General features: G+C 48.0%; 1 protein-coding gene across 2 annotated transcripts in view; it reads left to right on the top strand.

Annotated features, from left to right (window-relative positions):
* ABCA1 (ATP binding cassette subfamily A member 1) overlaps positions 1-26311 on the top strand; it is a 115094-nt gene that overhangs the window by 83019 nt on the left and 5764 nt on the right. For both annotated transcript variants that reach the window (XM_059657549.1, XM_059657550.1), the window contains exons 25-46: positions 345-547; positions 1643-1691; positions 1880-1993; positions 3028-3176; positions 4704-4828; positions 6009-6107; positions 8557-8746; positions 9642-9736; positions 10889-10921; positions 12067-12172; positions 12805-12879; positions 13386-13555; positions 14769-14946; positions 16963-17078; positions 17186-17330; positions 18789-18912; positions 19943-20072; positions 20342-20462; positions 21467-21529; positions 22167-22273; positions 24596-24737; positions 25100-25234. In XM_059657549.1, the coding sequence (XP_059513532.1) occupies positions 345-547; positions 1643-1691; positions 1880-1993; positions 3028-3176; positions 4704-4828; positions 6009-6107; positions 8557-8746; positions 9642-9736; positions 10889-10921; positions 12067-12172; positions 12805-12879; positions 13386-13555; positions 14769-14946; positions 16963-17078; positions 17186-17330; positions 18789-18912; positions 19943-20072; positions 20342-20462; positions 21467-21529; positions 22167-22273; positions 24596-24737; positions 25100-25234 (2669 nt within the window). The remainder of the gene's footprint in view (positions 1-344; positions 548-1642; positions 1692-1879; positions 1994-3027; positions 3177-4703; positions 4829-6008; positions 6108-8556; positions 8747-9641; positions 9737-10888; positions 10922-12066; positions 12173-12804; positions 12880-13385; positions 13556-14768; positions 14947-16962; positions 17079-17185; positions 17331-18788; positions 18913-19942; positions 20073-20341; positions 20463-21466; positions 21530-22166; positions 22274-24595; positions 24738-25099; positions 25235-26311) is intronic.

Here is a 26311-nt window from a genome sequence, read left to right as displayed (position 1 = left end):
GAAGAATCTTTTCAAGTTTGTTTAGTTGAGTTTTCCACTGAAGAATCCTAGAGCGAAGGCAATAGAAACCAGGCTTTCAAGCTGAGTCATCCGTCCATCCACCCATCCACCCATGCACTGAACCTACGATGGACCTGGTTTTGGGGATACAAAGACATAGTTCTTGCCCCCAGGAACTCGTGGCCAGAGATGAACATGTGGCATGACTTAGGGATCTGAGACAGGTGCGGTGCACGGCTAGTGGAGTTCTGAGGGCTAGGCAGAGGGAGAAGGCGGGGAATGGCCGGCCCTCAGTGTGGGGCCTCTGTGCTGGCTGAGCCGTCTGTGTGCTTTGCTCCCCACAGACGTCGCCATCATCTCCAACCTCATCCGGAAGCACGTGGCCGAGGCCCGGCTGGTGGAAGACATCGGGCATGAGCTGACCTATGTGCTGCCCTACGAAGCGGCCAAAGAGGGCGCCTTTGTGGAACTCTTCCACGAGATCGACGACCGGCTCTCGGACCTGGGCATCTCCAGCTACGGCATCTCAGAGACGACCCTGGAGGAAGTAAGTTCAGGGCCCGGCCGTCAGAACAGCAGGGCCAGCAGTGCGAAGGCCAGACACGCAGCCTGCGTTCCACTGGGGACGGGTTACCCTGGAACTGCTCACGGAGTCCTGAGGTCACTGGCATCCGGGCAGTGTCAGCCCCCGTGAACCCTTTACGGTTGTAGTGGGCGATAGTGGGAAAGAAGTATTAGGATTGCTTCCTGGTGTGACTGCGTGACGGCCATGCCTAGGAGGTGGCCGGCATTTATGAAACTCTGTTTGTGCCAAGTGCCAAGCCTGGTGTCTTTTTTCTTTTCTTTTCTTTTTCTTAAGTCATTGCAACTCCATTGAACCATCATAGCAAGATGAGAAAGTAGACACTCAGGGATGCTGAGTGAGGATTTGAAAGGGGGTTTCGGGCTTCAGAGCCCATATTCCCTTTAGGGACACACATCCCAGGCCTTGAGGGCTGGAAGGGATGTAAGGTTGTCTGGCCCAGGGACCCCCAAGCTTGACTGTGCGGCAGAGTCCTCTGGGGATATCATCGACGATCAGAACGCCCAGGCTCAGCTGCAGGGCTTCGAATCAGAACTTCCGGAGGGAAGGCCTTGCTGTCGGTGCTTCTGTTGCGTGCTTTCGCGGCAGTGGCCTGTAGATCCGTTTGGAAGTCATTGGTCCAGTTCAGAGTCTCTTCTGGTGTCTGGACCCCTGCCACAGCACTTCAGGAGAAGGGAAACCCATTGTCTCCTGATCGTTCTGTCCTGGATCATGTCTCACAGCGCTAGCCCACTCCAAGACTTGGGGCCACATGCCTGGAAGAAGCCACACTTGGCTCATTCTCTGTCTGTGAGGAACACATTTCTTCTGCTGCAGTGTCCTGAGGCCGTAGCTTTAACGTGAAAATCAGTCTGGGTTGACAGTCCCGCCACTGAGGCTGTGTTCTTTGGTAAAAAAGGCTTCTCTCCCAAGTGACTGACCAAGTGGCATTAATAAGCGAAGCTTCTCCTTCCTGTGTTTAGGGCCTAGCATACCATTTGATGATGTAATCATCACAGCGGTGGTGGCTGCCGTCATCACATGCAGTCTGTAATAGTCTCAATTTCTCTTATTTTTCAGATATTCCTCAAAGTGGCTGAAGAGAGTGGAGTGGACGCCGAGACCTCAGGTAACCCTCCCGGGGCTGCACCCTGGGCTGTGCCTCCTGCAGGCCGCTCAGCTCACCGGGGCTAGGCCTTTCCCTTTGCATTGTTGTATGACATTCCTATCTTTCGTGTATAAGTTCATTACGGATGCAGAGAGTTTATTTTGTAAAAAGTAAAATAAAATGAGGCCATTCCTTCCCTTTGCCTTCAGATGGCACTTTGCCGGCAAGACGCAACCGGCGGGCCTTCGGGGACAAGCAGAGCTGCCTTCACCCCTTCACTGAGGACGATGCTGTCGATCCCAATGATTCCGACATAGACCCAGGTCCGTGTGGGCGAGATCTGTGTTCCACATCTTGAAACTCGCGTGTTCCCTCGTGTGTTCTTCTCTGGGGTTATCTTTTGGTGGCCACGATGGTAGATGCCTGCAGGGTCCCAAGGGAAGTGAGAAAATGAGAAAAGCCACTCTCCCTTTTCCAATGTTGCCCATGCCGTCCAGCCTGAAGGAGAAAGCCACCCTCATCACTGCCTTCCCTGAGCTGGGGTCTTCCTCCCAGGATGCCCATCAATCCTCTGAGTCCATTTAGAATCTTTTCTGTGGAGTCCCAGTTTCTTGCACACCTCGGGTGTTGAGCTGTTGAATAAATCTTCTTTGAATGGGCGGATGATTTTGAAAGACCCGGAAGGGTGATTTTGCTTTTAGACTCACCCGTGCCCTAGACTTAGATCTTTTGGATGAGTGTGTCTCCCTGTGTGTTTGACTGGGATGGAGAAAGGGAGGCAAGAAATCAAGCAGATACTGGTAAGATGACAGTTAGGAAATCATTTGTTGAAGACGAGGAATTCTATGGAATGTTTAAGAACAGAAACCTGTCTGGCTCTCCCCGCTCATGCGAGTGTGTGACTCTCCTGTGCTCCCTGACTTCAGACACCGTCTGTACTTAGGTCACTTGACTGTGTCTACCTTTTACCAAAAGTCTAATAGATGGGAGACAGATTGCCATCGTGTGTCCTCAAGGGTGTCAGCCTGTGTTCACGGCCCGTTTCACAGAGTATTCCGTAAGCAGTCGGGGATGACCCGATTCATCTGAACAACTGGCTGTAACACCCAGTCACGTGTGAACACATCTCTTCACTGTCTCGGGCGCCTTCATTGCTGGCTCTCATCAGATGAGAACCAAAGGCTGAGCCTGCTGTGGGAGTCCTAACATTTTCTTGGATGTGAAAGTCCTTTACTCCTGAGATACTTTCCCCTCCAAACTCAACCTCCAAGATGGTTCCTGCAGGTGCGGGAGGAAGGAGCACGGTGACGTCCAGGTGCTTCAGATGATAGGTGACCTTCATGTTGGCTTCTTGCAGAATCCAGAGAAACGGACCTGCTCAGCGGGATGGATGGCAAAGGCTCCTACCAGGTGAAGGGCTGGAAACTCACTCAGCAGCAGTTCGTCGCCCTTCTGTGGAAGAGGCTGCTGATTGCCCGGCGGAGTCGGAAGGGGTTCTTCGCTCAGGTGAGCAGTGCTGTTGCAGGCCCAGGACTTGAGCTTCCTCACGCCAGAAGGCAGGAGAGCATCATGGCTGTGAGATGGGAGCTGGAGCCAGATTGTCTGTATTTCCACCCCAGGGCTGCTTCTCCCCACTCATGTATCTGCTGGCAAGTTAGTTCTTCGTGCCTCAATCTCCTCATCTGTAAAATGGGGATACTAATAGTACCTGTGACATAGTTGTTGTGCTGAGAATGGGCCTCACATTAGTAATTACTGTATGTGTTTGTGTGTGTGTATTTATTGTAGAGGAGAGCATAATTAGGACGGAGTTTTTCATAACTTGAGCGATGATAGGACCAGATGCACTTGACACAACTGATTGGAAACTTGGTTTTTCTCTAAATGATGCTTAACTGTAAACTGATAGGAAAGATAACCAGTCGGAAACTTCTGATGGAGAAGCCTCCTTACACTGTTGCCTGCCCGGCAGCGCCTGCTTGCTGACTCACTTGGTTAGAGGGGAACATGATTGCTCTCCAGTAAAGGCATCTGCAGAGACCCTTCCCTGCAGACAGAGTGGAGTATGAACCGAGCAGACGGTCCTGGATTTGAATTCTGGTTCTGCTGAGTGAACTCGGGCAGGTTTCTCCGTCTCTCTGAGCCTCAGTGCCCTTGTTTGTTGATTGGTGATAATGACACTACTACTTAGGGTTGTAATGATCATTAAATGAAGTCATTCTCTTTACAGTACTCTTCCATGGAATTACTCAATTTTTAGCATTGAAACCCCAGAACATTAAAACCACGGGTATTATTTGAATCTTTCAGTTCTTTTTTAAGGATAAATTTCTCAGGAATAAGTAGAAGGAGCTTAGAGTTTACTTATCTAAAGTATGTAAAAGTCGTTTTCAGAGAAGGTAGAGTGTAAAGTTTGAGGTGGTTGAGTAAGGATTTAGATAATTATACGTTTGAGGCCGTGGGGGAGACAGTGGCTGCTGTTCCCTTTCAGTGGAGACAATGTGGAGAGTGGCTTTTTAAATTTATTGTCACAATATGGGTCTGAATGGGTCAGCTAATCTCAGTCTACAGATTATAAATGAGAAAACTGAGGCCAGAGGGGGAAGTGACTTCTCATGGATACACTTGTAGGGACAGAACAGCTTCAGGTCTCTGGCTCCCGGTCCTTCCTCTGAGCTGATCTGGGCTCATGGCCCAGCGTGGTCCTCCCCAGGTTTTCAGGGGGCAGAGGGCAGGACCCAATGTTTTGAGTCACCCCGACGCATGACCACTGTTTACTCTCAGCTTGATGCCTCTGCCAGGTGGCCGTAGCCTCTGGCCTTGTGTTTCCAGCTTCCAGGGATGCCCTGGAGGGAAGAGGTTTCATGTTCAGGCTCCTTGCTTCCAACTCCGTGCCTCGGTGGAGTCTGGCCATGGGCCTTGCACTCCTCACCTGCGTGCCGGCTGGTCTGGGAGGCTTGTCCCATGGCTGCCTTTCTAACACTTGTCTTCTACGGTTTCTCTTCCCTCTGCTCCCCCCACCCCCGGTTATAGATTGTCCTGCCAGCTGTGTTTGTCTGCATTGCCCTGGTGTTCAGCCTGATCGTGCCACCCTTTGGCAAGTACCCCAGCCTGGAACTTCAGCCCTGGATGTACAACGAACAGTACACATTCGTCAGGTGTGTGTTTGTCTTCTGCGCCCAAGGAGAGAGGCCAGCGCGAGCAAACCACGGTGTCTGCTCTGCGCAGGGCCGGGGGAGGCGGGCTCAGGGATCACACCGTGGAGTAGGCTGTGGCTGAAGGAATAAGCCAGTCGGTCCCCGGCTGCCGCATTTGCTCTCCTTTCCTCTTCCCACTGCTGTTGTCAGGAACAGGCGTGCGTTTTATGTAAATGATCTGCCCTTGAAAATAATCTAGGATCGAGCTATACTGTGTCTGGATTTTCATTCTGTGGTTTAACACAGGGCTTCCAGACACTGTCAACGCTCTTGTTTTTTGCACAGTACAATGCGTGCATTCACTACCCAGACTTTTTAGTTGTGGATAGTAGCTATTGTCTGTGCTTTGGACAAAAATACCAGCTACTCTATAACAATGCAGTGCTTCAAACAAAAGGACCAAGGGATTTCTCCATCTCCTTACACAAGGATTTTCTTCAGTCCTCTCGTAATTGTAGACAGGTAGATCTCAGAAGCAGTCAAGCAGTAGATCTGTTTCAGTGATGTAAAAGAGACGCTGTATTTAAAAAAAAAAAAAGACAGAAAAAATACGTAAACATGGGAGTCGGTCTTTCTGTGACCCTACCTTCCTGCGTAGTGCAGGTGACTTTATTCTTTCCTCTCCCAGCTGCTGACCCCGATTGCCCAGGGCTGTGGAGCGTGGACTGTCTTTGTGTTTGTAACCTGAGCCCATTACTGTTTGTGTGATCCCAGTGTCCGTGCAAACATGCAGCCAGTAAAGTCCGCCTCCAGTAGTATCCTGGCTCTCTGTACCTCCTGGGTAATTGTGGAAGTATTTTTGAAATACGGATCCTTAATGAACTCATTTACTTTTTGCTAAAATATGCATGTCAGAGTGTATAAGTATGTGTGTATATACATGTGCGCGCACACATGCGCACGCCTCTGTACATACAGTTTATTTACACAAGCCCCACTTGGAGTGCTGTGTGTTACCGTGATATCAAGTATATGGCTCGAGTCTGAGCTCCTTGTGGGTGAGCTCTGTTTTATTCATTGCTGTTTTAAGAGCTTGGCACACAGGAATTACTTAATAAAGCATTTGTTTTTAAAAAACTTCCTCCTTCAAATGTATGGTTTTAATGAATCGCTGAGCTGGCTGCCTCTTCTGTTCCCATAGTAACGACGCTCCCGAGGACATGGGCACCCAGGAGCTCCTGAATGCCCTCACCCGAGAGCCCGGCTTCGGGACCCGCTGTATGGAGGGGAACCCCATCCCGTGAGTGCCCTTCAGCTACGCCACCCTCCGCTCTGGTTTCCTGTGCTTGCCGCCTGGTTTGGTCTCGAATGCACTGCATTTTTTATCCGTTGTATGCCACACTGTGACTACCATCGTTTGCCCTTTGAACCATTTTGTTTTTAATGTTTAAAAAGCTGATATAGTAATCTAATAAGACCATCTAGGAACATACATAACAGACTAGGAGAATATTCTAACATCCTGCAAAGCAAATTACTGCAGGTGTTTGTTTACTGCTTTATAAATGAATATTTAATTTAAGTAGCACTTTATACTTACTGCTCCAATGCTTTTCCCTTCCTCCCTCCCTCCTGTACCTAAATGCAGAGATAGGCTGCCAATATATAGAATTTGCAGTTTTGCTTATCAGCTTCTTGACTTTAAGAGCTGAAAAGGTGATGGATTTTTTTAAAAGTTGACATTTTCTTGTTTTAGAGTTGCCTATTTTTATTGTATTCTCTTTCAAAATCCTTCAAGAAAAAGAGGTGGTATATAGATAAACTCTCTTAAAGACCCATAGACGAAGTAGGTATGTGGGGAAGGTATAACCAGTGATGGTTGTGAGTAAAGACAGTGGACAGAGGTGAGCTTCTGGAAGCCCAATGAGGGGAGAGGTGGTTCCAAGTTCCCAGGCTCAGGTAGAATTTGCAGGTAAGGTTGTTATTCACAAACTGAGGAGTTGTGGAGAGTGTGGGAAGGTGCAGAAATACTGGGAAAGTGCTAACTTAAATCCCAGGTTTTAAAGGGCAGATACAGACCCTGTCACAGTTAGAGAGCAGTGAGCGTGATACCTGGACCTGCAGGGTTTTAGAGCTGCTTCTAGCGATTGTGTACCTGTTATCTCTTATTAATTGGATACTTACTAAATGTTTGTTAATACTTAATGGGTGGTAAATCCTAGCAGCCAGTATCATCAGCTCCTAAAGAAGAAGATGACTAAAGTGGAGAAGGACAGAGAGGCATCCTATCTGGATGTCATGATCTTTTTGAGGAGACTGCATTTGACAGTTTTGTAGGCGAGATATAAGAATGAGAGGAGATGGTGACAGAGGCGGATGGAGGCAGCACCTGCCAGCTGAGCAGTGTGGACTCAGTGCCAGCCTGGGAAGCTCGTGGGAGCCAGTTCTGGGTTGAGGTCTCGCCAACAGCACAGGAGAGGCAGGGCCCCGACATCAGAGGGCTCCCCGCCGTGAGGCCCAGCACCATGGGATGTGTGTTGGGGGCAATCAGTAGAAAGTAGTGGAACGGAGGGGCATTTGACGGGACACTTCCCTGGGGCATTTATCTTCCCTGGGGCCTCAGCCACTCGTGTGCAGGTTTTAGGAAGGAAACTCAGGAGGGAGCCCTGGCTTCCCTGGGAGTCTCCATTTCACTGGGGCACCTTACAGAGAGCTAGAGAGCAGTCCACAGAACCGTTCATTTGGTCGGTGGCTGTGCTTTAAATTGTAGAAGTTTGGAACTGGAAGGGATAGGAAATGACTTGTTGAAATGTGACTTATTGAAACAAGTCATTCTATATTTTTATTTTACTGTTGGAGAAAATGAGCCCTGAGAGGGCAGGTGATGTGTTGATGATCTCGCAGTGATTCAGAGCTCAAGTCAGGCATGAACAACCCAGCTCTCCATGTACCAATCGCTCTAACCCCCCCCCCCCCGCTTTTCTACCCCCCCCCCCAATTCTCTACTTGTTTTGAAACATAAAGTGAATCTTGACATTGTCTACAGATTATCAGCACATTGAGCATAAAACTGAGACCCCTTCCCAGGCCTGTGTCATCCGGCTCCTGCCTCCTTCTCTGCCTCATAGGCCATCACGTTCCAGCCACACCGTCCTCCTGCTGTTCCTTCCACAGGAACCTCAGGGCCTTTGCACCTGCGCTTCCTGCTGCTTCTGGTTGTCACATTCTTTCCCTCCAAATCTCTCCCTGGCCCAGCCTTTATGTTCTGGCCAAAGTGTATCACCTCTTCATGCAACTCCTTTCCTACCAGTCATGCTCCCTTACCTTGCTACATGTTTTCCCATTTAAGATGGCATTTAATCATCATCTAACTCTTCGTTGGGAACACAAACTCCATGAAGGCAGGGACTTTGTCTTGTTCACTCCAGACTCTCAAATATGCAGAAGAGTGTCTGGCACAGAGTTGATGCTCATTTGAGTGTTTTGGAGTGAACACATGGGTGAGTGACTGAATGCTGGTGGATTGGATCGACTGGAGTTCCGTATATGAGCATCTGGGCCCTCTTTGCATTCCATTGTCCATATCTGTGAAGTGAGCTCACAGCTTACACGTCTTTGGAGGGATCAGATAATCAGATGGGGAGGGGCCGATGCATGTCTGCAGGTGTGATTGATGGATCCTGTGCCCCTGAGGTGACAGGAAACCCAGGCCCTCTGGGTGACCTGGTCTTACTGTCCTCCCTGTGCAGAGACGTGCCCTGCTTGGTGGGAGAGGAGGAGTGGACCACGGCCCCCGTTCCCCAGACCATCACGGACCTCTTCCAGAACGGGAACTGGACGATGGAGAACCCCTCACCCACCTGCCAGTGCAGCAGCGAGAAAATCAAGAAGATGCTGCCCGTGTGTCCCCTGGGGGCCGGGGGGCTGCCTCCTCCACAGGTGAGTCCCTCTCCAGGTGTGACTGAGCAGGCAGGGCCGCAGGGTGGGCTGGGGAAGAAGGGCGGGTGACAGAGCAGGAGGGTCTCTTTCAGTCTTGATCTTCGTTCTTGTCACAGGGAATAGCATGTGAGTTTTGAGGGGAGGAAGCGTGAACCACCTTATTCCTACATCTGAGTGAGCTTAGCCTGTTCCTTTATTTGGAAGAGACTTGTTTGCGTTAAAACCAGAACACAACCCTCTGGACCAATGGGCTACGGGAGATGCACGGTGCCCTCTCCGAGTGGGGGTGTCACAGGACAGGCCCTGCTTTCTCCCCGGCTTGGCCTTAGGGCGGCTGGCCCATCACTGTCTGAGGGTCTTGTTGAGTCTGACATTCTCTATGAGTCTGACATTCTCTATGAGTCTGACATTCTCTACGAGTCTGAGCATGGGACGCAGTTGTGATATATTTTTTTTCTGAGAACAGCTTCAGGATGAGGCTTGCTTGTGAAAACTGTCTGCTGCCCTATCGGCATCCAGGTTGCGGGTTCCGGTTACGTCTTTCTAAAATAATAGCTAATCTATTCATACATGTGACACCACTGAACAAAGAGCTCACCAAGCATAGTCAGTGATGCTGCTCCCTAAAGACCTGTGTGACTCTGAAGAATAGATTGTACAGTCTATGGCTTCCAGAATAATTTCCTGGGGAACTTTTTGGAGTGCCTTAAGTGTATGGCCAGAGTCAGGGGTAGAATGAATCTGGCTTTGGTGGCTGGCTTGGGGTACCTGGGCATTGTGGGCAGGGTCTAGTGGTGTGTTTCTGAGGGACATGTGTCAATGTAGTCCTTGATTTGCTTCTCGTCTCAATTCTGGTCCATAAAAGCACATGTGCTTGGTTTTTCTGTAACAACAGAGAAAGCAGAACACGGAGGACATCCTTCAGAACCTGACGGGGAGAAACATCTCGGATTACCTGGTGAAGACATACGTGCAGATCATAGCCAAAAGGTCATTCTTTGCTAAACTCAGTCCTTGCTCTGTCATGACTGATCAGAGGAATTTAAGACCTAAAGATAGTAGACCGAGTAGTGGGGGAGACATCATATTTTTACCCGATGTTGTCTTGGAAGCTTAGAGTGCTCTTTCAAAGTAGACAAGATGAGAAGTATTACGAACATTCGGGTTGACAGTTTACCAAGCATAGATTGAGTTTGCCTGGTTCCAGAATGAAAATAAATCGGGATTCAAATTCTAATTCTGCCACCTCCTAGCTCTTTGACGAATGGTAACTGGTTATCCTTTTAATGTTGATGCTGCATCACTTGATGTCCACTGTGAAAGCAGTGCTGCTCTTAGGAGTTGTTGTGAGGACTGAATGATATATATGAACACCTCTCATGGTAGGGATGCATGGCAGCCTGGGCCGTGGAGTGGGAAAGAGCCATGGAGCTTCCTGGGGCCGCGCAGCCTAACGCTGACTACTTAGCTCAGGGGCGGGGAACCTTCTTTCTGCCAAGGGCCATTTGGATGTTTATAACATCATTCAGTCACGGGCCACCCAAAATTATCAACTTAAAAATGAGCCTGCTATATTTGGTTAAACATTTTTAATTGACTCGCTACTTGGTGGTCAGGGCCTTGATAGGGCCAGACCAAGTGCTTCTGTGGGCGTCCATGGCCCGCAGGCTGGATGCTCCCACCCCTGATGGACCCGCTGCTCCTTCCCACTGCTTTGGTCAGCTGGGCCTCTCGGAGTTCTCGGTGGCTCTAAATGACAAGGGTGTGCTTGAATGACAGCTACTGTGCGTTTCCAACAAGGAGGCACAACCTCTCCCTATGTCATCCCTAATTGATGTACGACTTTGAATTTTAGACGTTTCTAGTTTGATTACATCTTTGTCTATAAGATGTAATGGTTTCTGAATTGGTTTAATCCAAGGCATGGTTTTCATGTACATAAGATTTTAAGAATGGGAGGAAAAACGGACATGCCGATTAGGGCTTCTTCCCATCGGCAAAAACCTACACCATCAGCTTGATCCTGGGATTACTTCCGTCCCTTCGTTGTGTCCTCAGGTAGAGATTGACTCCTTTTGTGTCATCAGGAATAGGATCCGTGTTGCACTGAACTGACTTTTGGTTTGTCTCTGGCCTCTGCAGCTTAAAGAACAAGATCTGGGTGAACGAGTTTAGGTGAGTTGGCCTCTTCCTGTGCTTTCCCCGGACCTCCTGTCGGTCAGGAGGGTGGTTCTGATGCAGGAATCGTGGGCCCCGGGAAGTTGTTGGTTTTGGGATGGTGTTGCCCTCAGTGTTGCTGCTCAGCACCAGCTGCCACTGCAGATGCAGGTGAACGCTGGGCACACTGATCTCCTCGAGGAGGCGCAGAGGCTTTTTCTGGTGCGATTTAACAGGAAGCACCAGGTTGTGAGGGGAAAACCTACGCCAGCTACACTTTGCCCCCAAACCAGATTCCCAGGGGTTCTCTTGGATGATATAAGATGAATCAACACCATATACTCTCACTGTATTTCAACCCATCTATCCCTCTGGGATTTGAAGGAACAGGTGGGATCAGGGAAGAACAGAAGGAAGAGTTGTTGAAGCTCATTAACATCTTATAAACAATGGGCTACTTTATGTGGCTGCCCCACAAGGTGGCTCTTTGACGCTGCTTTCCACTTCTCCTTGCCTTTTTCCTGAGGGCCAGGCCCCACAGAACTGTGAACAGAGCAGACTGGGGCGCCTCCAGTTGTCCTCATGCTAGGAACAAGCCCAGGCCTCTGGGCTCGTTATAGTAAACCTCTGGCCTCTCGGTCAGTGTCTTCACTCCTTGTCCTGACTTCCCATCTGCTCATTATTATTTTATTTAAAAATATTTTAATGTATATTTATTGATTTCAGAGAGGAAGGGAGAGAGAGATAGAAACATTAATGATGAGAATCATTGATTCGCTGCCTTCTGCAGGCCCCCTACCGGGGATGGAGCCCACAACCCAGGCATGTGCCCTGGACGGGAATTGAACAGTGTCCTCCTGATTCATAGGTTGAGACGCTCAACACTGAGCCACACTGGCTGGGCCCATCTGCTTGTCTTGAGACCCAAGTTCAGGCCTGAGCACCAGGGTGGGAGGAGCTGCTTCTGTCTATAGTCAGGTCCTTCCTACTTGGGCAGGAACCCTAAGGGTAAGGAAAGAGATTGCCGGAATCCACTAGAGGAGTCCAGTGGTAACTTCCTCTCGGTCCTGCTTTGAAGAAGCAGTTCGCCTGCGGGAAACACGTGGTGTCCAGGGTCCCGTGCCCTGCGCTGCCTGTGTTTTAACCTCAGGCTGTTTTTCCAGGTACGGTGGCTTTTCCCTGGGTGTCAGCAATTCTCACGCGCTTCCTCCAAGTCAAGAAGTTAACGATGCCATCAGGCAAATAAAGAAACACTTGAATCTGGCCAAGGTACGGTGTCCCTCCCAGGACATGTCAGAAAGGGGCCCAGAGCTGCTGGTACAGGGGAGCAGTTGGCAGGGGCATCCGAACACTGAGCACCTCCTTGTGTAAGACTTGAGTACATAGTCGTCTTGCGTAGTTAGTGTCTTGTGCAAGCCAACACTGAGCTGGGGCTCAGTGACCAGTTAGGATCTGAAAGTGTTCAACGGGTGTTAGGACTCACTAAGCATTCACTTCATTTCTCTGTGCCTGGAGTTTCCCATGTTTAATTAAGAATTGAGGGGGTCAGACGATGGGGGATGCTGGGATCACAGATGCAGGGATAGTCCTTGAGACTGCATCTCTGTGTTGAGGCCCAGACCCCACGAGGGTAGCCCTGGGCCCTAGGATGACGCCAGGGGAACATTTTTGAAGACTCCCCACGCCTGAGTTACAGACAGACGTGGGAGTCTTGGGACTTTGAATCACAGGCCTTGCCGGTGGTTCCTTCGAGACTCGTGGCTCATGGCAACAGCGGTGCTTTAGATTTCTGGTGGCTTCAGCTTTTATTTTAATGAACAAGGCAGTCACGGTGCCCGTCCTGAGGTTGTCCTGTTGCTCCTGTGAGCCGTCTGAGCTGAGGCAGGTTCTGTCGTCCACAGGACAGCTCTTCGAATCGATTTCTCAGCAGCTTGGGAAGGTTCATGACAGGACTGGACACGAAAAACAACGTCAAGGTAAAGCCCTTTGTTCAGTAGCTTCTTGATGCACAGTAACCCTCTGTTCAGCTCCTGAGCGCACTGATGGGGTAGGCACGACAGAGAGAGAGCTGTCTAGTAGCCTCACCAGCGAGAACGTGCAATGCAGTGATTCAGAGTTTGCTTTGCCCCCAGACACAGCAGGCGAGCCATTGTGACCCTGACCAGTTTACTTGACCTCTCGAAGCCTGTTTCCTAACCTCTACCATGGAGACAGTACTCAGGCGCTCTCAAAGCCGAGATGAAGATTAAATGAGTTAAACATAGAGGGTAGCCGGCACCGTGCCTGGCCACACGGTCAGTGCTTGGTATACCTGGTTGCCCTTACTGCTTCGCCACATTCTCTGACCATAATGTTTTGTCTCGGTGTGTGACTGGGATTCCTGAAATTTACAGGTGTGTGTGTGTGTGTGTGTGCGTGTGTGCACCCACCTCCAAGAACAGGGTTTGGGAGCGTTACCTTGTACCTCTGTGTTTTATTTCAGGTGTGGTTCAATAACAAGGGGTGGCATGCCATCAGCTCTTTCTTGAATGTCATCAACAACGCCATTCTGCGGGCCAACCTGCAGAAGGGGGCGAACCCCAGCCAGTACGGGATCACGGCTTTCAACCACCCCCTGAACCTCACCAAGCAGCAGCTCTCGGAAGTGGCTCTGTAAGTAGCTATGTCTCCATGGACCAGGTGGGGGCAGGAGAGGGTGTTGAGGGTAATGGAGGAACGGAGGAAGGAACCCTGACGCTGGTCGTGTGTAACAGATGGGGAAACACTTATATTAGGATATGTCTGGTTTGGTCCAGGCTCTGGACAGAATATGATCAGGTTAGGAATTGGCTGGCAGGGATTAAAGTGCCAAAGATAAATAAATGACTCATTTATGTAAAAACCATTACATTTAGTGGATTCATGTGAGTTAAGTTGTTAATAACATCCCCCAAATATTGTAACTCGCCATAAATACAGTGTTTAATAAAAAAAGCAGAAGCCCATCCTCAACTGTCTTTCGCTGGTTTTAAACTTGGTGAAACACGCTTTTATCAGCTTGTGTTTTTAATTCCTGAGTTGTGTATAAGTGTGCGAGGTTAAAGCCAGTACACACTAGGCAAAGTGTATATAGCCTTTGGAATTGTGGAGATCTGGGTTCTAGATGTATGGTGTTAAACGAGACAGTTCATGTAAGTTGCCAAGTTTAGCATTTGGTTTATATTCAACACATGTTGGGTCCCTTTCCAGTATAAGGGGCATGGCACAGTTATTATTTTTGCTTAACTCGTATAAAATATCAATATATGTCACTGGGATCTTTATACCAAGCTTATATAACATTTATATGTATAATTTATATTAAACCCTGTTTATTGAGCTTATAAGGCCACTTCTTATAAGCATCTGATAGATGTGTTAGACTGATAGGCCACACACTGTTGTTTTCAAATTTATTTACAGCCAGAAATGAAGTTATTTGAATGGTTTCACACTAACATTTCTGCTTTATTTAATTTTCAATCTATACTTGTCCTTTGTGAGTGAAAATTCACAACTCATTGCTCTTATAAGGTCATTAGGCCACTCTGACTCCCATTAATAGTTCATTATGACACTGGCTCTTTGTAACTTCAGTGGAATCAGTTTTGCATTTGAATTGTCAGGGTGGGGGGGGGGGTTGGTTTGCTTTGTTTTATTCCTTTTTACTTGAAAATAATAATTGTTAGCCCTGGAAAAAAAAATTTGGTGAGCAGGTTATTTTTCCCCCGGGTTATGCTCAGATGTGTGTGTGTGTGTGTGTGTGTGTGTCCATGTCCATGTATCCTCCTGATGGAGTCTTCAGTTGCATCAGTGGCCCCTCATGTCCTCACTGCCTCTTTTTCAGGATGACCACATCGGTGGATGTCCTCGTGTCCATCTGTGTTATCTTCGCCATGTCCTTCGTCCCAGCCAGCTTTGTCGTGTTCCTGATCCAGGAGCGGGTCAGCAAGGCGAAGCACCTGCAGTTCATCAGCGGGGTGAAGCCCGTCATCTACTGGCTCTCCAATTTTGTCTGGGACATGGTAAGGGCACCGCCGTGCCACTGTGTGTAAATCTCCAGCGGGATCATGCGCGGATGACAGAGCCCCTGGCTCTCGTTAGGATGTCCTTGCTCATCTAAAGATGAATGAGAGAGAAAATGACAGAGGCACTGTAATTAAGTGCACTGTACTTAAGGAGCATTGAGTACAGTGCCCATCCCACACTGGAAAGGAAATCTGTCCGCTCTGACGGCAGTTAATATCACCACCACCTAATTCCTAATGCAGAACTTGTCAAAGAGACATGGACGGGGAAGCCAGTCCAAACTCCAATGCCTGTAACCTGTCTGATAGGGTTGAACCTCCAGAGTCAGGGTGTTCTTTGTCTTACGAGGAAATCTGTCTGTCATTTGAAAACTCGGCACATTTTACCTGACGCGTATCCATCTATTGCAAACACGTTTTCACGCCAGCTACAATGCATTGCTTTTGTTCAGACCAATATGGAGGTCTTCAAAGAAGTTCCAGTTCTCAGAAAGTGGAGTTGAAATAGATCTCCCTCTGAGTTCCATTAATTGTAAGCCATACAGAGCACACGTAATGCTTCTCCCACCGGATAGCCCCTCAGATAAGAAGACAACTTTCACTGATCCTAAGTCTTCCCCAGATAAGATGATCTACAAGGACACATTTTGTAATCTCTAAAGCACAGTACCCGTGTGAGTGATGATGATGCGCAAGCCTCTCGGACTTGTCATTCTTGATTTGACTGCCTTTGTGTGGCCACGCTCCATATTGTTAATGTCCCTTTTGAAAAGTGAAACCCAGAACTAGCCTTGTGTGCAGGCTGCGGTCTGAGTGGTTATGAGCCTAGAGGGAGTTGATCTGTATCCCTGACTTTATTACACAACCCAAGGGCATCGCGTTTTGGAAGTAGCACTGTCTTGGTGGCCATTGGGTAGTGAACTGAAATCTCTAGTTGACAGGTGTTATTAAATGGGCCTCTTTCCCTCTGTACCAATGCAGTTGACGTTTTTGAGTCCAAACTTTATGTTTATCCTTGTTAAATTTCATTTTGTTTAGTGTCCATTTGCTTTTATCTTGATCCAGTAATTACTTTATTCATTCTGAGTGCTCACTGCGTGTCTGACTCCACCACACACAGGAGCTTCAGAGATGAAAGACCAAGTCCTGAACTCGGGAATGTCACTCCCCTTCCTGTGTGTCATCTGTCCCTCCCGTGCTTTCGAGCCTCTAAAGTTTGCTCTAATCGTGTCTCCATCTAAGTTGTTGGTAAACACATTGAGTAGAATGAGACTGAAGCAGAGCCTTGTGGTCTGAAGCTGCAAACTCTTACAGCTGACAAGCCCGCTCTCATATCCCTCCCGGTGCTCTGTTCTGCCAGTGAAGAATTCTCACAATTGTCTCGTGGTCAGGTCTTTATTTGTGCATTAAAAATTTATTTTTATTTTTCTAGAGAATTTTTATAGGAGTTTATTTGTGTCAAACTGACACGACATATGCTGGGAAGCCATATCTCAAGGGCTCCCTACTTGTGCATTTTAATTCTTGATACACTGTCAGGACAGATTCTTAAGATTATTCTCAGTGTGATGAAGCTATTCTGACATTCACATTAGAAGCACTTACCTCATAAATAGATTATATATGAGATTGAACTTGGGCAGACTGTAACATGGCATTAATGATGAAACCGACACAGTCATCTTTGGGAAGAAGAATGGAAGCTTATTTGCTGCCTGGGAAATTGAAATTACTCTGACTGGGGATCCATCGTTCAGTAAGTTTACTGAGCGTGACACCTTGGCTCAGCTCTTGGAAAGACAGCAAGGGCATTCAGTTTATAAAATCAGCCAAGGGTAACTGCTTGTCAAAATGTATTGTTCAGTGTATTGATTAGTAGTTTAGGCGGCTTTATTAATTCAGAGTTATTCTCCAGTATGTTAACTGCCCTTTCTTGTCTGACGATAGTGAACACTTGGGATGTACTGTATCTTTGACGTGGGGACGAACTTGATTTCCTTGTTTCACTTTCAGTGCAACTATGTGGTCCCTGCCACGCTGGTCATCATCATCTTCATCTGCTTCCAGCAGAAGTCCTACGTGTCCTCCACCAACCTGCCCGTGCTAGCCCTCCTGCTCCTGCTGTATGGGTAAGGTGCCCCTGGGTGGCCGGCAGCAGTGGGTGAGGAATACGGTGCCCAATGTCAGAGGGAAGGCGGCGGGCACCCAGTGGACATTTGTCTCTGTGCCTCCCCAGGTGGTCGATCACACCGCTCATGTACCCCGCCTCCTTCGTGTTCAAGATCCCCAGCACCGCCTACGTGGTCCTCACCAGCGTGAACCTCTTCATCGGGATCAACGGCAGCGTGGCCACCTTCGTGCTGGAGCTCTTCACCGACAACGTGAGTTCTGCAGGGAGACCAGCTGCGCTGGGCTGAGCGTCTCCGGGAGCCGGGACAGTGTTTAATCATGATCCCACTCCACCTGTCTATGGTATCACACCACCCACCGCTCTGTCCTGTATCCGGTTCTCTCTTCCTCGGCTTGCTTTTCCTTATATTTCTCTCATCAAACCCGTCCGTTTCCTTCGACAAGTTCTTTTATACTCCTTTCTGCCTACGTGTTGCTTTTCCCATCTTTTTTCACCTTTCGTCTTTCCTTTCCACTTCCGGTGCCGTCTCTGGCTGGCGCCATTCCTTCCGGAGGCTCTTAGCAGCATCTCTCCCGGTGCTATGTGTTCTCTCTCAATTCTGTGCCTTTAGCCTCGTAGGCTCCCTAGAACTCTAGTCTTGCATTCTCACTTGCCTGGTGCAGAGCTCCATCTCCATAATTTACAGATACCCCAGGCTCGACATGTCCTGATTATCTTTCCCCCTAGAACCTACTGCTTCTCTGCTTTTTCCTGTCACACTGGGTGGCGTTGCCATCCACCCAGTCCCCGAGCTGGCGACATTTGAGTCATCTTATGTGCTTTGCTATGTTTATTTCCCACATTCGACTGGTTACCGTGTCAGGTCTTCCAGTTACAGATCCCGTAAAGAAGGGTCCCTGTCCATTCCTGTCGTCCCCTTGGTCCACCCCTTGGTCCAAACACCTGAACTTGGCACATCGGACCTTCCAGAGGTACATCCTCTTCCCCAAGAGGCTGCAGTCACAGCTGAGTTGCTCCTTAAACCCTGTGGGCCTGGCTTAAAATCCCTTCCTCTGTCCCAGGGGCCCCTAGCATCTGACTGACTCGTCCTGCTTGAGCTCCGATGTGGAGCTTTCTTTTCCTGCCCGATGGGAGGTGCTCCCAGAGCCCTCAGTTCATGCTCCATACAACACATACCCAACTGTGTAGTCATTTCCTGTTTCCTGTCACTCTTCCTCAGAACAAGGACTATTTCTTACTGACCTTGGCCTCCCCTGGGCCCTAGCACGTGCATTCAGCACATAGCAACGTACTCAGTTGTTTGATAGCTGGCTAGTGCTGGCTCGATGTGTTCAAGAAGAATTGTTCAAATGACCACAAAATCCGGGAACTGAACTCTTGATCCAGACGTGAGCAGTTGGCTTTTAAAATGCTAAGCAAATATTTTGGTGGATTTGCTTCTGATTAAACATAACCATGTTTCCCAACTTTGCTTATATTTCTCCATACTCATAGGATCATTCCAAATTTTCTAGAGAGCAAAGGTTTTATTAAGATGCATATCATCAGCTATGGCTGCTGCTAGTTACCGGGATCTGAAATCAAAGGCTCAGCTCGACCTCAGGGAACCAGATGCCTTCTCCATGCTCATACCTCTGACCTTGATACGCTTTTAGCTTAAACCACCAATGACACTCAGTCTCCCTCTGTCTTATTTTTATTTTTTTAGAAGCTGAATAACATCAATGATATCCTGAAGTCTGTGTTCTTGATCTTCCCGCACTTCTGCCTGGGACGGGGGCTCATTGACATGGTGAAAAACCAGGCCATGGCTGATGCCCTGGAAAGGTTCGGTGAGTGCCAGCAGTAGTCAGAGGCCTTTATTAGAGGTGGCGGCATGCACGCGCCTTGCAACTCTGGCCTTTGTTTCGGAACGAGGCTGGTGACGGGGCACAGGACTCCCCTCGACTGACAGGGCTGGAAACAACACAGCTGGTTGTGGCATGGGTCTTGTGACAGGACCATTTGTGCCTGAGAAGTGAGAGGGCTATTCCAGAGGTAGGGAGAAGACTGCCTTTAGCTTGAATCCAGTGTCTGATGCCACTGGTTGGGATTGTCAAAGTCACTGCGAAAGTCAAACCAGAGCCTTGACAATGTGGTACACAGGCAGCGAATCCCAAGGAAAGATGCAAACTCAGGCTCATTAGGACACGCATGGGTCTGGGGCTGTGGCCATACATTATCTTTCACATAGTCTATACAAAGGGAATTACTGCAGCTCTTTCTACCGTATGGTCTTTAGAAGTATTTGTCCTGTGGCTACATCACTATTCTTTATCCACTGGCTCCTGTCAGTTAGATGGGTCATATTATTTAGGACAGAGACTTCTTTTTTTTCCAATTTGGAGGTACAAAGGAGATGTATAAGGAATTTAAAGCAATATTTATATAAAACCAGATGATTTGATTGAGTCACTAGGTTACATTACATGCTACTGAGAGGGGGCATCTTTCTAAAGTTCTCTCTAATCTTTCTTTGGGGAACTTATAATCTGTTAAAATACTGATGGTAAAAATTATCCTGGATTATTGCCTTCTTACAAAGGATTTTGGCATCTCGTTAAAAAAGAGACATTACATGTCTTAGATGATGCTACAGATCTAATACACGTTTTGCTCTGAAACTTTGATTGGTACTGAATCGCAGAATGTTTCCCCCAGACTTCCCCTAAATCAGGCTTGGACAGTGGTCACTCCCTTATGTATTTTCTCCTTGTCATGGGGGACACCCATTGGTGTTCCCAGGACGAGGGGTGAATTTGAGGAAGGGCCGTGGTCTCTGGTGCTTCCATTCTGACTGGATCTCTCCGTTGTGTCTACCAGGGGAGAACCGCTTCGTCTCGCCACTCTCATGGGACTTGGTGGGACGAAACCTCTTCGCCATGGCCGTGGAGGGGGCGGTGTTCTTCCTCATCACTGTTCTGATCCAGTACAGATTCTTCATCCGGCCCAGGTGAGCTTTTCCTCAGAACTCTCTCTCGGAGCCCCCGTTTGAGGGTCACAGAGAAGAAGCACTGGGAAATACTTGTCAGTGGCGTTTAGATTGAATTGAACTCAGAGCAGATGATCAAACTGTGTTCCTAAAGTGGACATCCCAAGCCCCTAACACTGCCAGTCCTGGGAACTGGAGAGAAGATCTTGTAGGACTGCTTTAGAAATGATCTTTCTCTTGAAAATTTTCATCGCTGGAAAGGTTGACTTTTCTCAACTCTCCCCCCTAAGACCTGTGAATGCAAAGCTCCCCCCTCTGAATGATGAGGACGAAGACGTCAGGCGGGAAAGGCAGAGGATTCTCGACGGGGGAGGCCAGAATGACATCTTGGAAATCAAGGAGCTGACCAAGGTGAGGCAGTGACTACAGGCTGTGACAGCTTGTCTGTAACGGTTTCAGCTTTAATGCGGGAAACTAGCTTCTTGGTGACGTGCTTAGTAAAAGGAGCATGTTCTCAAAATGCACATCTATACTCAGCTTCTGTCAACTTAACTTTATTTAAAACACACCATGGGGCCTTCTGCATTAGAGAATACCTTTGTAATGTGCATTCTCATTCTTGAGTATCTTTATTTTTCACACTTATTCATGTATCAATTACTAAAACATACTAATGTTGTATACCCAGTCAAAGCTAAGTAGGGAGACTGAATGGTTGATTTGAGTTTCATGGCCTACAAAGCTGTTCTGTCTCCACTGCTCAGGAGGAGGGTCTGTTTCACCCTCTCTAGGTGCTAGAGTCCCCAAAGTCCACTTTTTTTTTTATTATGTACAATATTTGCAGTGTTGCTATTACAGATTTTTTTTTACCCTGTAGAATTTAATTTTTAAAAAATGTGTAATTTCTTTGTATATTACGTAAATGAAGTATTATGTAGACACTAATGACCAATATGTTTTGTAAAAGGTTGATTACAAATATTAGATTAAAAATAAAAAGAAATTCACTTGTATTTTGAGCTTCAGAGTCATTCAGAAGCCAGACGGACCAAAGACCAAGGCTCTTGGCCAGCCGTGGGCAAACTACGGCCCGCGGGCCGGATCCGGCCCGTTTGAAATGAATAAAACTAAAAAAAAAAAAAGACCGTACCCTTTTATGTAATGATGTTTACTTTGAATTTATATTAGTTCACACAACCACTCCATCCATGCTTTTGTTCCGGCCCTCCGGTCCAGTTTAAGAACCCATTGTGGCCCTCGAGTCAGAAAGTTTGCCCACCCCTGCTCTTGGCACATCTTATATGTGACTTAGTCTGTTCGGTGACTTTATCTCGTGATGTGCCGTTCCCTCTTCCATAGCTGCCTGGGTCGCCGAGAACCACTGTGGCTCAGGACCTTTTGCGTTTTGTTTGCAGGTGTATAGAAGGAAGAGGAAGCCTGCTGTCGACAGGATTTGTGTTGGCATTCCTCCTGGCGAGGTACAGGCACTTTCTCTGCATTGTATTTGTCCCTGTTAATACCGTCAGTATTTTAACAGAGTATAAGTTCCCCAAAGGGGTCAGAGTGGCTTTTAAAGGCTTCTTCTCACTTTGTGTCTCTGTGAAGCAATCAGTCATTGAGGGGATGCGGACCCCCTATGTCAAAAGAGAATGATTTTGGATAATCTCAGGCAGTTTAAGAAAAACATGCATGCCGAACATGTGATTTTGTGATCTGTTCAAGATGATGATGAAATTCAGAGAGATTTTTTGAAATTATATTTTCTTTGTTTCATTCATGTTTGTGTTCTTTTATGCCCTTTAGCCAGATTAGTGAAATTTGACTAGTGGGCTTTCATGACTGTTTTTCACTCAGTAACTTTGGCCTCAACCTAAGGACTCAGATAATATTACAGAAAACGCTCACACTTACTAGTAAAATGATTCCGTTATAAAATACCTGTTTAAGTGACCATGTGATTTCTTAAGACAAAGAAAATATTAGACTCTTCATTGAAATTTGAGAATGGTGGGGTCATGCTGTATGAAAGCTAAGCTGAGGAGGCCGTATTTCGTAATGGTCACTTGGATTTAGAGTGTCCGTAATTCGTTATGCAGTTTACCTAATCTTTTCCAGTGCTTCGGGCTCCTGGGAGTTAATGGGGCTGGGAAGACGTCAACTTTCAAGATGTTAACTGGAGATAGCACTGTTACCAGAGGAGATGCTTTCCTTAACAAAAATAGGTGAGGAAAGAACCGGTCTGCGTTTTGCTCCAAAGACTTTTATTAGTTAAATACGTCCTGTGTGGGTTTTTATGGTCACAACAGTACTATATAGATAGAGTTTATAAAAATGGTGGAATACAGTCAAGTGTAAAGAAGAAACTCAGAGTCATGCCTAATCCCACTCCCTAGAGATAATCCCTCTGTCTCTCCTTTCTGTCTCATTGTTCTTTAACAGCTTTATTCAGGTGCAGTGTCCATATCATACTGCTTACTTGTTTTAAGAGCACAACTCATGGTTCTTAGTAAATTTGCAGATTTTTGCAACCGTCACACAATCCAGGCTTAGAACATTCCCATCACCCCAAATCTATTTTTTATATACACTAGAAGCCCGGCGCACGAATTCGTGCATGGGTGGGGTCCCTCGGCCTGGCTGGTGATCGGCCGATCCAGGCAGGGGAAGGACCACGGGAGGTTGGCCTGCTAGAGGAGATTGGCTCTTGCATTGAGCATCTGCCCCCTGGTGGTCAGTGCGCGTCATAGCGACCAGTTGTTTGGTCGATTGGTTGTAACACTTAGGCTTTTGTATTTATACAAATAAATGGACTATAAACTTGAATCATACTGTATCTAGAGTTTTAAAGTTAGTTTTCATTGTTAATAAGCATATTATAACTGCTTCCCAAAGGGTTACATATTCTAAGATGTAGAATTTTATTTAATGGATTTCTTATGGTTGGACATTTATTAGTTTCTGCTTTTCACTCTGGAAGTATGTCCTTGTACTCATCTATGGTTGTTTCCTCAGGGAAAATCCCTACAAGGCAAAAGGGTATGCACTTGCCCTTGCTAACAGTTGTCTTAGTTTTTGGGGCCACTGTCAGGCTGTCACCTGAGAATGTGCCGGTCACTGGGCAGTCTGATCAGTGGGAGTACAGCTCCACCTCAGAAGCCCAGAGACCATGTCACCTGGAGGACTCGAGATACGTGGGGCTCCTCTAGGCTTTGTATATGGTACAGGGCAGTGGCTTTTGACCTTTTCTGACCGTGATCCATACTAGCAAATACATCTTACACCTAAGCCTAGTAAATACAAAGGCATAAACAAGCACATAATAAAGGTTCGTAAAACAATACCTACTGTTACTACTCACAGTACACTCTGATAATTCTTACTCTTCTCTCTACCATGTCATTAAAAAATGCTGGTTGTGACCCAGTAAGTTCATTTCTCAAGCGACTAATGGGCGATGACTCACAAGTTGAAAATAATGGACAGGGGCTACTGGCCAATAAAATTGAGAAGAAAAAAAGAACTTAATGTACTTATGCACCTCCTCCTCTGTCTCTAAGCGGTTTTTCAGTAGTAGAGGGAAGGAGGTTTAAAGAGAAGAGGATTCTAGAATAGCAGCCGTAAGGCTGCACGCCTGCTCCCCTGGGCGTGTTCCTAGCACCGGGCTCCTGGGGCGTGTAACAGTGAAGGGGGTGAGTGGCCCACACTAAGGGCGATCACAGGGACTGGTTGGAAGAGCTGGCTCGGGCAGTGTAGCTGTGAGCGCCAGGGAGTGTCCATGGGCACCTCAGTCATCGTTCTGAAAAAGGGTGGATCTGGGAGTCCTAATTATGTGCAGAGAGGAATGAATGCTGCCGAAAGGGTACGCTCAGGGGCTACCTGCAGGCTGAAGTGCAACTATCAGATTGGATGTGGACACAGCTTCTCCCACGTCACAGATTCTTAACCCGAGATTGGCTTGATAGTGCCTCACTGCCAACCCTCCAATGTATGTCACAGTGTGTCTGCAGGTGTATTTTTTCCTGTCACCTGACCAACCAGGAGGGTGCCTTGGTTGGATATTGAACAGGACCAAGGGGTTGGGGCATGCTGTAGCCGAGTTATGTATGGGCAGCAGAGTGCGGAGGGAGGTCACACCCAGAGTTGCTGGGACTCCTCTGGGTCTGAATGAAGGAGACTTTGGAGGAACAAGGCACTTGGTACAGAGGACTGGACCACAGAGTCAAGTCTGGGATGGAAGTGCGTGTGACTAGGTTATTGGTCATACAGTTGGCACCGTGGTTGGAATGGATTCGGGAATTCTAAAATGGGACCGAGCCTACAGATTATTGGGGAGCCGGGTGCAAGGATTGGGCGGGATGGAGGCAGGAACCCTGACTGCCAGGAGGGGCTGGCATCCTGGGGGCAGAAAGGCTGTTTCTACAGCAGGTGTGCTCACTGGTATTTCTGTCACACACAAGCATACTTTATAGGAACATTAGGCAGGATCGTCTGACCAGCGTATCTCCAAATGCCCCAAACCTGACCAGTTTTGTTCTCCTTTGCAGTATCTTATCAAACATCCACGAAGTACATCAAAACATGGGCTACTGCCCGCAGTTCGATGCCATCACGGAGCTGATGACTGGGAGAGAGCACGTGGAGTTCTTTGCCCTCTTGAGAGGAGTCCCAGAGAAGGAAGTTGGCAAGGTACTGTGGGCAGCAGCAAGCTAGCCGGCCTCGGCTGGCATCCTGACAATATACCGTGTGGGTTTGACTCACACATGACCCTCAGCTTCATGCTGTCTTTCTTCCTGGACGCAGTGCTGGCTCTTTGCCCCAGCTTTCAGGGTGGGAATCTGCGGTGGCGGGGTGGGTGGGGTGAGGGTGGGGATGGGGGGTGGGAGCTGTGGGCAGGCCCATGCTGGAGGGCATGGAGGAAGTGCCCTCCTCCCTGTTGTAGGCTCCGTGGCAGATCATGATGATAGAACCTGGTCTTACTCAGTGAAGTGGAAGCAAACATGGTAAAGTTACCAAACCAGACAGATGTCAAGCAGCTTTTTATTGCTCAGGTCGGTGAGTGGGCGATTCGGAAGCTGGGCCTGGTGAAGTACGGAGAAAAGTATGCCGGCAACTACAGTGGCGGCAATAAGCGCAAGCTCTCCACAGCCATGGCTCTGATCGGCGGGCCTCCTGTGGTGTTTCTGGTGAGTGTGACTCGATGGATGACTATTCTGGCCCGAACGGAAACATCCCTTTTCTCAACCCCTGTATGTCCAGGGATGTTGCCTGACCGGCTTGCCCGTGACAAGCTCCCCTCCCCTCACCAGGAACAGCAGAGCGGCCTTAGGGAAGCAGAGGGGAGCCCCATTGTTCCATCCTCTGCCAGGCCCTCCGATGCTCCCCAAGAGAGATGCTCCAGGGCCTGTTTCTGGGGCACAGAGAGCCCTGACAAGTGTGGTTGGGGCTGCCTGTGTGATCTGACTTCGCTGGAACATTTTTTTTATTTTTTTTATTTTTTTACCAACTATGTGTTCATCCCCTGAGAATGGAGAGTGTGGGCACAGCTTCAAGTCCCCCAGCTAGCACCTGGGCCTTCATTCCCTACATGCAGACACATGGGAAACAGGAGACTAGATGGGACAGTGGCCCTGGGCCCTTTATCTTCTACGGAGAGGAGCATTGAAGTTATTGCAGGAAGAGGCCTGGGTTGAGGCTTTAATGTTATCCAGGCATTTGGACCTGAAATTTGTTTCTCAACGACTAGCAAGTCCAATAACGTGGGCTAAGCTGGAGTGAGCTAGAAGAAAAAGAGGAGAGAAGGAATTTCATTTACCAAAACCTTACACTGACTTCAGTAGAGATTTCAGACAAAAAGAATTTTTGCTATATATTTGTCAGTCATGAAAAGATGATGGAAACTAAATGGCTCTTTCCTCCCATTTCTGTTTATTTGGAGGAATTTAATTTCATACCAATTTAAGGGGGGCCCTGGCCGGCCTGGCTCAGTTGGTTGTGCATTGTCCTGTGCACCAAAAGGTTGCACAGCCTGATGCCTGGTCAGGGCACGTGCCCAGGCTGCAGCGGGATCCCCTGTGAGACGCGTGCAGCAGGCAGCAGATTGAGTTGTCCACTCTCATATCCACGTCTCTCTCTCTCTCTCTCCCTTCTTCTCTCTCTGAAAAAATAATCTTAAATTTAGGTGGAGCTTCCTCCTTCAGGGAGACATTTATAAAAACGACCTGGTTCTTGTATGTACGGTCTGGTTCTTTGGCCCACCCATA

This window comes from Myotis daubentonii, chromosome 11 (assembly GCF_963259705.1).
Source record: "Myotis daubentonii chromosome 11, mMyoDau2.1, whole genome shotgun sequence".
NCBI lineage: Eukaryota > Metazoa > Chordata > Mammalia > Chiroptera > Vespertilionidae > Myotis > Myotis daubentonii.
Note: the sequence above shows the minus strand (reverse complement) of the source record. Positions and strands in the feature narration are given on the sequence as shown.